The sequence below is a fragment of the Pongo pygmaeus genome, chromosome 17 (genome assembly GCF_028885625.2).
Source record: "Pongo pygmaeus isolate AG05252 chromosome 17, NHGRI_mPonPyg2-v2.0_pri, whole genome shotgun sequence".
In the NCBI taxonomy this organism is placed as follows: Eukaryota; Metazoa; Chordata; class Mammalia; order Primates; family Hominidae; genus Pongo; species Pongo pygmaeus.
In genome coordinates, this window is record NC_072390.2 from 67,202,236 (window position 1) to 67,216,759 (window position 14,524).

The following is a 14,524-nucleotide window of genomic DNA, read 5'->3' on the forward strand; positions in this document are numbered from 1 at the left end:
CCTGGTGAGCATGGGAGGATGACAAGAACAGTTGGGGAAGAATCTAGTAAGGAATGGTCTGAATCCACCGCTGAACATCTCCTTAAACGACAGAACTTTTACCAGAATGACATTTCTATTCATTATCCTTGCCGGCCAAATTAATTGGTTTGTAAGTTCACTTATTCTGCAGAAACGTATTGGCATGTGCAGAATTCCAAGTTCTATGCTAGCATCTGTGAGGAGTGCAAAGATGGATGGCATACAACCTCTCTCCTCTCAAAGGAGCTTGAGGTCCCGCAGCAGAGACAAGTTATGCAAAGGAACTCAGCTTAAAACAGTTTCCTGAAAGGGATTTACTGTTCACCCTTCCTAAGTTTTCTGCTGTGTGTGTGCGTGTGTGTGTGCGCACACACGCGTGTGTATGGTTGCTTCACTTTATCTGCCAGGGACTGGAGAAATGTCTTTCTTGTTTTCCCAGAGCACTCCCTTCATTACGTGAACCATCATATTTATCACGATACTTTATAATTATCCATTTAGCTTCTCTCCCGACGGATCACAAACCCCTTGAGGATAGAGACTGAGTCTCACTAGATGTCCCAACTATTTCCTGGGAGCCAACAGAATACCTGGAACATGATAAGTGCTTTTAAATATATTAAAGAAAACAATTCAGAAAGAAGAGAGAACACAGACATGAGACGTCCTACAAAAGGAGGCCCCTTAGCTATTATGTCAGGAAATAACTTCTGGCCTTTGTCCGTTGTGTGTTTCAGGATCTCGATTTCCCTCCCGTCCTAGAAGGGAGTTGGATCAGTTGATTCTTTCCAAATGAAAAAATATATTTTAAATAATGCCAAGGGCAGAGAAGGAAGTAAACATCCTGGCCACCACCTCCGCCTTAAACGCCCGCCTAGGTTTTACAGTCAAATACCAATAATTTCCTGAAGGCTGAGTGTCAAACACGGTCGCTGCAAAACCTCCAGACGCTCAGGATGTTCGCAGGCTCCATTGACAAAAGTGACTTCCCACGCTTTGCCCACAGAGGGCATCCCTGCGCATTGATACGCAGACCAGGCGCATGCAGCTGCTGGAAGCCTCCTCGGTCCGCTCTTTTTTCCCTAAGCCATAGTCTCTCTGCCCCCACCCCCTTCCCGTGGAATCTTTGCCTGATCCAGTTCGTTTCCCTCCGGTCTCCACATTTTCCCTTCCAGCCCTCCACTTCTCCGGATCAATGTGTAGTACGGTTCCAACTCCCAGCTCGCACACCGCTGGCGGACACCCCAGTAACAAGTGAGAGCGCTCCACCCCGCAGTCCCCACCCCGCCTCTCCTCCCTGGGTCCCCTCGGCTCTTGGAAGAAAAACCAACAGCATCTCCAGCTCTCGCGCGGAATTGTCTCTTCAACTTTACCCAACCGACGACATGGAACCAGCGTCAACCTTTTAACGCACAGCGCGGCCACAGGATTGCCTTCCATCTCCTCTTGGTCTCTCCTGGATGTGGTTTATTGATGACTTGCGAGACCCTCAGAGAGCTGTCTTCCCTCCTCTGGCTCCCTCCGTTTCCTTGAGTTAGTTTTCTAAGGTTTTACCGGGGCTCGGGATCTCTTGGACCGAATGGAACTTTTTGCTGCCTGCTTTTGCTGCTGATTCTGTCAGTGGACAAGGAAAAAGGCTTCGAAGGCAGCAGAGGCGCAGGGGAGGTGGAGAAAGAGGTGGAGGAAGAGGACGAGGAGGAGGAGGAAGCCGAAGGGGCTTGGCGCGTGTGTGTGCATGTGTGCATGCGTGTGTGAGTGCATGTGTGTGAGTGCTGCCGCTGCCCGCGACCCCTGGCCCCGAAGGTGTTGGCTGAAATATGGAGAATAGTCTTGGATGTGTTTGGGTACCCAAGCTGGCTTTTGTACTCTTCGGAGCTTTCTTGCTCAGCGCGCATCTTCAAGTAACCGGTAAGTGGCTCTTTCCTTTCTTCTCGTCGCACCCCCTTCCGTACCCCACTTCCCTTCTCATTTCATTTGGCGAGTAGTAGAATTGGGGTGGGGGATAGCAAGAGATTTGGCGCTTGCGCTGCCCCCCATTTCCTCACCGATGATAAAAGATAGAAGAGTTTTTTTCTTCCCTGGGGGCGGATGATGGTGGGGGGGGTACTAGGGGCGCCCCTTCGCTGTTTTAAAATCTGATGCTTCACGCATTTTTGCTTCTGCAAATACTTGGGTTGGTTTGGAGAGCAGGCGGGCTGGGGCAGGTGCTGGGGATATCATTGAAAGGAACTGGGTTGGGTCCTTAAAGCCTCAGAAACCTACCAAGTGGGGAGGATTGGGGCAACAGGGGCAGGCGAGGAGGACATCCAGGGGCTTTGAGGAAGTCTGCGCAGAATGTAGATGGTGGGGCTGAGTCGTTGGTGTGTGAATACATCTCCTTTTGGTTTGGATTTTTGGACTTGGTGATTGAAAATAGGGAAAGGGACGGCTAATATGTTTTGGTACTTCCAAGGAGGGGATCCTGGTACTGAAGGAGGCATAGAGTTGCCAAGGAGGAGGGGAGGCGTGTTTAATTTTGTTTTATTTTTTAACGGTGAATGTAGTTCGCAAGCTGAGTCTCCATATAGCTCCAGGACACCTCCAAACTCCAAGTGATTGATATTCCAGAGAACCGGCGCCCTGGCCCTGGCACTTGCCAAGCTCAGTTTCTAATTAAAAATGGCAAAACTGTTTGGGGATTGGATCTGGCTAGAGCAGGAGGAAGAGGGACCTGAAGGCTGGCTGATCAGGACTGCTGTAATCTCCGAATACGGAGCTGGCGGCTTCGACGGCCAAAAGAATAGAAAAGAGCAAAATGACTCATGGTAAGGTCCACTCGTTTTGCGGGACCTCACCACAAGTGTCGATGGGCACTGGGGTACAGTGAGCAGGCCTGGCAAAGAAGGAGAGGAGAGCGGCTGGCTGAGCAATCAGATCCCTTCGAAAACGACCTTTTTCCAAATCCAAAGGAAAAACAGGCTCAGGCAGAGACCGGGCGTTGAGTAGGAGCTCCCCAGTTCGTGCCTGGGAAATTAACAGGGAATGGCACATCAATCGCGGCCAAGCCCCCAGCCTCCCCGGAGCCCGCAGCTCCGGCTTTCTCTTCTCTGCTAAGTGCTGCATGGCCAAGGGTTGCGAAAGCGAGCGGAAAATGCGCCTCTCACGGTCGCGAGGGATTCAGACAGTCAAGCGCCAAGGCAGCCCGAAGCTCCCCAAAGCCTGGCGCGGCCGCACGCGGGCAGGAATCTGCGCTTGCACTCGGGGTCAGCTCCTCATCTTCCTTTGGCCAGAGACAGAGAGCAGGCAGGAGGGGTGTGTGTGTGCGTGTGTGTGTGTGTGTGTGTGTGTGTGTGTGTGCGTGTGTGTGTGTGCACGCGCGCTCTCCTGTGATGAGCGCGTACCCGCATCCGCGCGCTTAGCCGCTGGTGCTCCCTCCCTCCGTCCGTCCCTCCCGGGCCGGTCCCCTCCTCCCCTGGCTCTTCTCTCCCGGAGCTTTGTCCTCAACAATTACTCTCGCGAAAGGTGGGCGGGGGTGGGGGGTGGGCATCTCCGCAGTGATGAATAGGTGTCTGTTTTAAATTCCCTCCTCGAGACCCTCAAATGCTAAAGGCTGCGGGGAGGAGGACCCTCCTTCTGCCCAGAAGATTGACTTGGGCTTTCTATGGCAGTTTGGGAGACCTATGCGGACGGGAAAGGGAAAGTTCAAGGGGCATCCCTCACTGGGTAGAAAGTCTGCCTAACAGCAGCACTGCTGACCTGAAATGTGCTAGCTGAATGCACTGCATGAAGCAAGGTGTACAAAAATGAACAATGATGTCAATTACACGACAGTATTTTAAAGCTATTACTCAAGTGACTTTTGTCTGGTATAGGGTGGGGGTAGATTAATAGAGATAAATTTATGTATGTTTTATTAATGTCTAAATTAATTAAATATTCTCTTTTCACTTATTTACATTTCTTGTCCAGAGAGTCAGGGCCATGTATTACTGCTTCATTTTAATTTTCTCCTCAACAGACGGATCTATGCTTGAAAAAGCAGATGTAAAGAAGGGATACATACACACACATACACATGGGTTATGTTGGTGGATAGGCTAACGGATCTAAATCTTTAAACTTTTCTGCACTTCTAAATCCATATTTGTTATTTGCATGTGAGTTGTGATGCAGTTTGCGCAGTTCGCAGGAAAGTGGATAGTGCATTTTTAAGATATTGCCAATTCATATCAGTCTGGCCTTTGCTCATTAATCTGAGTATCACTTCTTTCTCTTAGTAATAATTTTGCCTGTTTAGGAACATGGCAGGAAACTTACAACAAGAAAGCATAGTTCACTCTATAAAAGGACCAGTAGGAGGTGCCCTTAATAAGGCCAAGTGTCTAGTTTACTGGCAGTGAAATTCCCATTCAGCAGGGTGTTTTAAAGACTTTGTTGATTGGTAACAAAGGATTATGGAGACTAGCACAATAGCACTGGGCCCTTTCCCACTTTCTAGGTAAAGTCTGAAGCTGCTGTAGATTTGTATGAAACTGTGATGATTTAACAAAGGACAGCCCTGAACAGTGTCAGTAGAGAGTGAGGACTTAATGTTGGGGGAGGAGGATGGTGACTTTTTAGTTGGCTTCTGTAAGATGTCATCTTCTGATATATTTGACATGAGCCACAGGCGCAGGAACCATATAGAGTCTCAGGGGATCTCAGATAAGATAACAATTTTAGATGTTGGATGTTAATGAGTGAAAAATGAGGCATACATATTAATTAATTCTTCATACATGTTTGGGTTCCATTGCATTGAAAAAAATCTGTGAGTGTTTAAAGTAGTCTGGATATGCTGAAATGAGGCTGGTCGCCCTCCCTAGGTGACCTCTTCTCATTCCCCCAACCAAAGCAGATCAGATGCCCCCATGTGGGTTTGCTTTTGAGTGGCGGGAGTGTGGCAGAGCCTGAGGGCTCGGGGTAGGCTGGCAGTCCACTCCTCTGTGAGTGCCGCAGTATAAATCACCAGTGACCTGTCAGTGTCCATTTCCCACACAGCAGCAGCTGCCCTCTGAGTTATAAAGCATGTGAAACGGCCACCACATGTGTTATATGTGAATATATTAGGCTTAGTGCCTTTGCTTTAATGCTCTTAAAAGCCAGCGTGGCTTGAGTTGCTGATAGGCATTTTTTTCTGGGGAGAGATTTATAACTTCTCAGTGTGTATGACTTAAATTTATTCTCTGGCAAGTTAACCTGTTAGCAAACTTCCTTATTGTTTTCATTGAAGAGGAAGAGCCTTAATCCTATCTAAATTCCTGAATGAAGCTCTGCTGAAAGTTTCTCCTAGAGTACAGGATATTTGCAGGCTGTAGTATGGTTTTCTAAACCAATGGGAAGCTTGACAAGATATATGGGGAGGTGATTTTTTGTTGGGGAGGCGGGGATATTTTTACTTGTTTTTAGAGAGGGAAGTTGTGATACTGCATCTTCTAAAGGAATTCCAGCAACTCAGTTATCTCAAAAGCATCTTTAATGAGAGGAAATGTTTCTTGCTTCCAGTTTCATAAATCTAGCAGTCTGGGATTCTTCAAATGCATATAATATGCTTCTGGAATATTTGCAGCTGCACGCAGTAAGGTCATCTAGTATGATCACTGTCATTTGGAAATGAGCCCTGATTTAAATTTTGACTTCCAAACAAAAAACTTATCTTTACCTGGTGCCGCATGTTTAAAAGCAGTGCTGAAGTTTCTGAACAGAATATTTCTTTCCATGGGAGACTGTGCCCTAAGATTACATTTTAAAGTAAATGTTCTTACTATTTCTTTGGAGAATTTGCCATCCCAAACTTTGCATATGAAACTTCCTCTTCACGATTCTACCAGTAAAGATAACTTTATTTAAAGAGAATGCAGTTGTTTCTGGGTATTTCTTTAAAATTAAAATTCAATGTCCACATCCACACACAAAGAAGGAGGATTTCCACCCCCTCATACCTTCTCCTTCAAATAGATGACTTTGGTGTGAATTATGATAGCTCTAATTACATAAGGGCACTTGCAATTTCACTAGAGAATGAGTTCTTGCCTGATTACAGATCTTCCTACTTTCCATAGGAAGTTTCTGGCCCACACTACTATCAGAAACTTGCACCAAATGGGGAACACATTGCTCTGTTTTGGTATTTGTTACCCAGCTATGCATTTTTGAAGGATTAATCTACCTCAGATGATAATCTCTTAGATGAACTGTATACATACATTCAAGAAATCTTAGCTTTGCCTGAGGCCAAAGAATAATGTCACAAACCCGCTGAAATTACTTGATTAATTGATTGATTAACTAACGATAAAAAGTCACTTGGTTCTGGAAAAGTACTGTACTCCCTAAAGAGGAATAGTAAATACTATGCACATTTACAATTCATAAAATGTAAACGTCAAGTCTTCTTCCCCCTCTTTTTCCATTCCTTCCTTATAATGCTTTGGAGGAAAATTTAAGAGTTTCATGAGTTGTCACAACAGTTATATCTTAAGGAATCATAGCTTGGAATCTCACTAACTCTTGATTGATAGACACTCAGTTAAATAGCAACACAATGTCCGGTGAATTTTTCGGCAGCCTGCTGTGGGCTGCTTGCTTCTTTTCAGCTTGTTTCCAAGGAATCAAAACTCTCATCTCTAAGAGGTGTGGCATCAATACTGCCTCCCTTGACACAGCCCAAGAAAGCCTTTCTCACTCTGAAACCAAGGCTGTGACCCACAGGCACTGTGTTTAATATGCTGTGTTACACTTTGCAAGATCACGGGGATTTGCCTTAAAAATAAATTTTTAAACGTTCATGCATGCTGCTTTTGGTGGAGAGTTAAACTGTACTCTAAAAGCAGCTAAATAGTGTTGTTATCTTAAGACATTCTAACTTGTGGCCTCTCGGCCAATATTATTGAAGTTCTAGAGCTCACAATCTTTAAGAGAGACAGGAGTGAGCTCTATAAGATAATAGGTTATGCCAACCTAGTTAAGCTACTCTTTTTTTCCAAAATGGTGTTACCAGGTTGGAATAATAGAACTTTAACCTTTTTCAAAGTTACTACTTTTCAGATGAAAAAACATTTCTTAATAGTATCATAATATCAGTAGCATGGCACTGACCCAATGTATTTAAGATATTGTTCTTCAAAATAAGATCTCAAGGAAAGGCAATGTTAAACTTGTCAAGAAGAAAGGATGAACAATCCAGATTATTTTCCCTGCAGGCCAATCAAAAATGTGCAAGATAGAATTACATGTTGCATATGCCAAATAGGTCATAGCAAAAAATAAAATGTAAAGTATTATGCACCTTTATCATTGCAGCACTCAGGTAAATGAAACACAATTTAGTACCACAATTTTCTTTCTCTCACTCTAGAATGCTGATTCCTTATCTTATATTTCTCTGGTTTAACACCATACTAACATGGAGAAATACAGGTTGGCTGACTGATGATCAAAATTATTATAGTGCTCCAAAGTTATTTGACAAATTTCAGCCTGAGGTTTAACAACTAAATCCCTTTAATTCAACTATTAAATAAAAGTGTTTTCTTTGGTAGTTTAGAAATACCTGAGCTTTGTCCCAATGGTGTGGTTTAGAAATACATAATAATGCATAAGATTGAATATGCCTTCTTTTTCAATATTGATGGGAATTTGCCAATGGTAATACCAGTGCATGTTGCTCTTTTATCAATAGTTCCAAGCAACCATATTATTCGCAGCTTTCATTTCTTGGGGGGAAAAGTTCAAGTAGGAAACACACAAATCATTCCATATTTATTGATCATATTTTTAAGGCTATTCTTATGGCATGACTTCTATAGGAATGTTTCTCTTTTCTAGTAAATTCCATGAGCCCAGTGTCTATGATCTACTTCTACTTCGTGATATACTTTAGCTTAATTTCACTAATTCAAATTTTTTGACTTTTAGCTTGCTCAGTCATTTCACCATTGCCCTCCAGGGAGGAAGCCCCTTTAAGACCATTTGTGGTTATTATGATGAAACTTAACAGGAGTATTTATTGCAATTTGGAGATTTCTTCCTGGTTCATCCTTTAAATATTGGTTCTTGCCTGAAGGCTACTCCTAAGAGTATCTAGGACAAACATGTTCCACTGAATTAACTGAATCTTTAGGATGTTATCTGATGAAAATACCAATTGGTTAGTGAATTGTGTCCTGATAAGAGGACTTGTCAATACAGCATTATTCTGGACCATCTACAATGTTCTTAAATCTGAGTTTACATTTTTATGAGAGAAAAAAGAAGTTAAGCAGTTAATATAAATATTTTTAACTCAAATCACATTTTTAGATTTTACTTATTTTTCTACAATCTTTTAGAAATATTTCTCCACTCACCTAGCTGCCTCTTTAAAAGTATGTAGAACATAATTTAACCTGTTCTTAATAGATGCAATACATCACTATGACTTCCTTAGAGTATTATGTAATTTTATAGGGATAATTTTTGAAGGCATTGCATCATACAGAACTGTTTATTTTTCCCATCAGTTGACCGTGGACTGTTACTATTGTTGAGTTTTATCTCTGGCTATAAAATATATTTTGTCTACATCTTGTGTTCAGCTGAAACTCCTCCCTGTATAAAACTTCCTCAAAGCAGTTCTCTCTTTTAGTTTTGATGCTAAGACATAGGGGACTAAGTTTTGTTGGGGTTGTGTTTAAAGTAGGAGAGGAGATTAGAAAACAGCACCTGAATCCCTCATTAGAGGAATATCTAATTAGTTTTAACTAATGATTCTGTAGCATCTGATATTAATTTGGATGTCACTTGTGCTTTGTACAACGTATTTTTCCTTATTAAATGAGAATGTGGACTAGATCAATTCTAGTTATTAGTTTCAACACGATATAATTTATTTAAATTATGAACTGTACATATAGTGTTTGGTATAATTAATAATACAATTCATGATCATGATAACAATAATAATAATGTAATAATAACAAATACCCATGTATCCACTAGCAGTTTTCTGATTTTTGTATTAACCCCTTGCCTTTTGTACAGTTTTTCTACATATGTATACATCTTTAACATGTTACTTTACTTGGCTGTTCTTAACAGTAATAAAATAAATATAATGTATATATTCTCTGACTTGAAATTTTGCTGAACGTTAAGTATTTGAGTTTCATCTATGTGGATTCATATTGCTGTATTTCAGTCACTTTCTCTGGTGTATAATACTTCATGATATTAATTAACCATAGTTTATCTAATCTACTGTTGATGGATTTTGAAATTCAGTTTTTTGCTATTGCTAGTAAAGTTGGCATGAACATTCTGGTGCACGTCCACCAGCACAAATTTGCCACCATGTTTAGGGTGCATACCTAGGAGTGGAATTGCTGAGTCATAGAAGGGTATCTTTTCTTCCAGGAGGCAAAGACATGTTGCACTTATTGAAACCCCCACAAGGGGCAGATGAAAGGCCTCTTTGCTTCATGCCTCTGCCAACACTTGGTATTTTCATATGCTTAATTTGCCCTCATCTGGTAATTTCTCACTGTGGGTTTAATTTGCATTTTCCTGATTGCTTATAAGTCTGAACATTTTTTCCATTAATTTGTTAGCTATTTGTGATTTCAGCAAGACAATTCTATGATTCTGTTTCTTCAACTGAGCAACCATTTGCTTTTAGACCTTAATATTATTGGTAGTTATTCTGTTTCTTCTACTAAGCAACCCTTTGCTTTTAGGCATAGATGTTATCAGTAGTCTAATGTTCAGGAAGTTGTCGCCTAATACAATACCATGTTGACTCTGGCCTAGGCTTTATTTAAGCACCTTCCCAAAAATGTACACTGATTTTGAGTTGGAAAAGACATTCTTAGTCACTGTAACATTGTTGATTACCCAGAGCAAGTCCTGCCATGTTAGTATCCTGCCTCATCCTGTTTATTGTGTCTTTATAGAGAATCATTTACAGGGAAGCAGGATGCTGGGATGCCAGGCTTAATTTGAGGCTCATTATGAATCCCCTGTATGTAATGGAACTAAAGGATAACAGAATCACAGAGTAGTAATGGTAGACACCAAATCTGAGTTAAAAATCTTAATATGACCATTTGAATTTGGGTATATTTCCAACATGGTAAAATACATAGGCCCAATATCATTGTTACATTTATGGCATATATGACTGTGGGTTTCAAACAAACACATGTGCTTTGTGCACCGCCCCCCCCCCCCAAATTTTTGTTTGGGTTTATAATTGTTTCACCTGCTCCCATGGGACAGGCTAATGAAGACCCCTGAATGAAATAAAGCCTCAGATGTACTTGCAGAAGCCTCTGTAGTGTGTTGCCTTCTGTGCAGACTCATTAGAGATGTGAGCCAAGGCTGAGACATCTAAGCAAACCCTCTGCACCCAGAGTCCTCAATCCATTGTTCCTGCATCTTTTTTCAGTCTCATGGGATCCCAGAAGAATATAAATTAGAGAGAAAAATCTGCAAAGCTTTTCCTTTCATGTTTAATATCTGGGCAGAGCTGTTCCCTGCAGGACAATTTCTGGTTGTTTTCTCTCTCTGGTTTGAGGCATCTCCAGGGATGGTTTGGTGACTGTTTCCCTTGGGGAAGTTTTCAGCAGCATATCAGTTTTGCTGTTAAAAATTTATTTTACAATTCATCTGAGACAGTCCTGTTCTAAATGTTCTTCCCATTACTCTTGTCATCTGGCTCTTGATTCCTGCGTATCCTTTTCAGTGACACTGCCTCTTCTGGGCTGAAATGTGTTCAATAATTTGAGCTATAAATCACTCTTGCCTCTCCATTTGGTCTTTACTTAACCAGATTATAAATATTTAGTTCATTTGATTTTTCCTCATACCTCTCCAGAAGCTTAATCATGTTTAGTCTTCTTACTTTAACTCCCTCTAGTTTGTTTATATCTTTCTTGTAATCAAGGGGCCTAACTCTAATGTGCTCTTCTAAGTAAGCTCTCCAAAGTCATATATTATAAAATGCAAATTCAGCATCATCTTTAGCTTATTGTACAGCCATAGACACACATATGGTCTCTCAAAACTTGAGTTATCAGTTTTCAGGAAGGACTATGAATGCCTAACAAAATCATTGAGATATTATAAGGACCAAATAAGACCAAGTATTTCATTGAAGATAATATAATAGTTACTGAGCCTTTATCAAGGATTACAAATAGATTAATAAAAGATTTAGATGAGTTTCTGCCCTGCAGGGGCTTTTCCTCCAGTGAAGGTGACAGGCACACACAGAGGTAGGTAGGATACAAGGTAGAACAAAGTACTCACTGAAAAGGGACACAACAGTTCTGCTCTTCATGTGGTTTTTGTCATTGGTTCTGTTTATGTGATGGATTACATTTACTGATTTGTGTATGTTGAACCAGCCTTTGCAGGGACATGGATGAAGCTGGAAACCATCATTCTCAGCAAACTAACACGGTAACAGAAAACCAAACACCACATGTACTCACTCATAAGTGGGAGTTCAACAATGAGAATACATGGACACAGGGAGGGGAATATCATCACACACTGGGGCCATTGGGGAGTTGGGGGCTAGGGGAGGGATAGCAATAGGAGAAATAAGACAGGCTGATGGGTGCAGCAAACCACCATGGCACATGTATACCTGTGTAACAAATCTGCACTTTCTGCACATGTATTCCAGAACTTAAATATAATTTAAAAAAACTCATAATATATTAATATTTATTAGCTAATGGACTGACAGAGCCAATTCATTCATCCTTCTATCCCTAAATTGAGTGGACCAAAAAGAGGCAAGGGAGTTTAAAGAGTTGTCAATCATGTTTAAACCAAAGTATTGGTATGGTAAGAATGAGGATATTGTGGTTTTGTCTACAGATCTGGTGGCCTGTTGCTATAAAAACATCTCCAGACTTTCGTGACCCTTTCTTCCCATATTTCTTGAATGTGTTCCAGGTATTGTGTTAAGGTGGCAATTTAGCTTAGAGACCAGTGAGATAAACATGCTAATCAAATACATATATTAACAAACCCACAATTCCAAATGAGATAAGGCTTTAAAGAAAGAAAATACTGTAGGAAAGAGTCTCAGAAAGCAGATCAGAGACAGCTTCCATGAGAAAGTGTGACTGAGTTTACATCTGAAGAATGAGTTAAGAAGGGGATATTTAGGAGAGGCAGAGGAGAGAATATCAGGTTAAAAAAAGTGAGCTCAAAGGCCCCATGGTGGGAGGAAAAATCGTGAATTCCAAGATCAGTGTACCCAGGGCCACGAGAACTAAACATAATAATGGCTTAGCTAAGGCTGGAGAAGACTTTGGGATTCTCTCTGTCCAGTAGTAGCTACCTGTAGTTGGTAGATATTGACTGAATAAATTCAAATGAGTTCTTATCAAGGATCTTTCCTAATCTCAGTACAATGATTCAAAAATTTCAGCAAACTACATAGGCCACCTTTTCCTTGATTTTTTTGTTAGATGTGAATTTACGAACCTATCTATCCTATATGTTTAGAGATACATTATGAGGTGTTACGGACATATGTATGCAACCAAGAGAGAGGGACTTTGAAAAGTGTACAGAGCTAGAAAAATCCAAGTAATTACCAATTAACTTGGTAATAAGTCATTTCTCCTTTGAAAGCTATCACTGAACAGAGGGAAACAAAACTTCACCTTTCCTATAAAAATAGAATTGCCATGGACATTTCTTGTTCCTGTGGCCTCCTTCAAAATGTGTGCCTGAACGTGTTTAGTAAACCTAAACCTACATTTTTTTTTGGAGTTTTCACAGATTATTTTCTCAATATGATCCTTTTCTATGCATTTTGTCTCTATTATTATTTCTTAAAAACGTGAATCAGTGTTCTCTTTGCTTTCAGTTACAGCTTATTTAGAAGTCATTGAGCTTGTAACCTTTCCATGTCACCGGGCCTGGAACTACTGCACCACTTGAATCAACCTACCATCTACCACTGGATGTTGCAAAGATTGCTGCTACACAGTCCTGTGGACTTTGGCCTTGATAAAAGGGGGCATAGCCTAGGGGGAAAAAGCATCCCAGCTATTGGGTTTGATTGAGATCCTTAAACTCACTGGACCTCAACTTTCCCACCTATAAAATGGACACAAAATCAACCTCTGCTTCCCAACTCTAAATTGGGGGTAAAAATTACTCCAGTAGTTAGCTATATAAGATATCTATTCCAATGCCTGACTTATAATAAGTATTTCATAAATGCTAGCCATTGTTAGTATTATGTTAGTATCACAGGCTACATTTATCCTGTGATAGTCTTTACAATAGAAAATTTCACAGGCACAGGCCAGCCATTCTAGAACCCGCCTCAATTTTATTGTTGTGATTTTAGAGACTTAAATATAAATTAAGATAGCCAGACTCCAATGGCAATTTTGAAATCAATCACATCATGATTTAGTGGACCCTGGTCCCATGACTTTGCTTGATTTAGAGGCTCATAGGTCGAGCTAAGTTGGATCTGACATAGTGCAATACTGATCAAACTTGGCAGCCTGTGACACACTTCCTGTGGATTTTCCATCCAAACCATCCTCCCCTATTAACTCTTCCCTGGTTGACCATGTCCATTTTCTACAGACCCATCATCTACTCAGCAGGCACACCTAGAAGCTAATACTTGCTTGGTTAACGTGCAGTACTAGGTATAATTGGTCCTGAGGGTCTTCTCTGTGGAGGAGTGGCTCTCATCTTGATTTTGTGTCAATGCCCAGCCCTTCTTCATACCAATTAATTTAGAATCTTGGAGATGTATTCCAGGCAAAGGTATTCTAAAATCTCCGATGGTGATTCCAACATGCAGTCATGTTTGAGAGTCAGTGTCCTAGGATCTTTCTACTCCAAGTGTGCAGTCCAAGAATCAAGGCATTTGCATCACCTGGGAGCTTATAAGAAATGCAGAAACCTCAGGCCACACCCAAACATACTCAATTAGAATCCCAAGTGACTGAGGAATATTGCTCTAGATGACTGAAAGCATCAGATAGGGAGGTGATCCTTGCCTTTATTCTTCACAATTGTAAGTAATCATCTAGTCAATGGGAAACTGCCCCTACCACAGTAGTTTATCTTAGCTTGAAGCATCTGTCGCATGCTTTGGCTTCCGGAGTTGGTCTTATAGTGGCAAGCTATGCCAACGTCAAAGAGTCTTCTGGTTTGTGGTTTAGTGGCTAATATATTTCATGGAGACCATGACATGTTTCATTTTCCTTGAGATTACAAGCCCTTGAAAATGCTCTTTGTGTGTTCCATCTGCCTTTTCCCTTCTTTTCTCATCAATACTCAATATAAGAACGCATGTTTTACAATGGTCTGCTGGTTCTCATTCTATATTTTCCCCTCCTTCAACTCTCTTTCCTCCTTAAAAATGCTCAGACCCAGGGAAAAAGAAAGACACGTAAAAGGGACACTGAGGCCCTGGGCCCTCCTCCTCCCTCCCTCCTCTGTGTCTCAAGTCTGA

At 41.3% G+C, this 14,524-nt stretch overlaps 1 protein-coding gene across 5 annotated transcripts in view; it reads left to right on the forward strand.

Moving 5' to 3' along the window:
- Positions 1-1,111: 1,111 nt before the first annotated feature.
- Positions 1,112-14,524, forward strand: part of DCC (DCC netrin 1 receptor) — a 1,213,980-nt gene continuing 1,200,567 nt past the window's right edge. For 3 of the 5 annotated variants that reach the window (XM_063653695.1, XM_063653696.1, XM_063653697.1), the window contains exon 1: positions 1,114-1,929. In XM_063653695.1, coding sequence (XP_063509765.1) covers positions 1,839-1,929 — 91 coding nt within the window. In that variant the 5' untranslated portion in view covers positions 1,114-1,838. Of the gene's footprint in view, positions 1,930-14,524 lie in introns of all 5 variants that reach the window. The other 2 variants (XM_063653694.1, XM_054461350.2) reach the window with 2 other exon arrangements.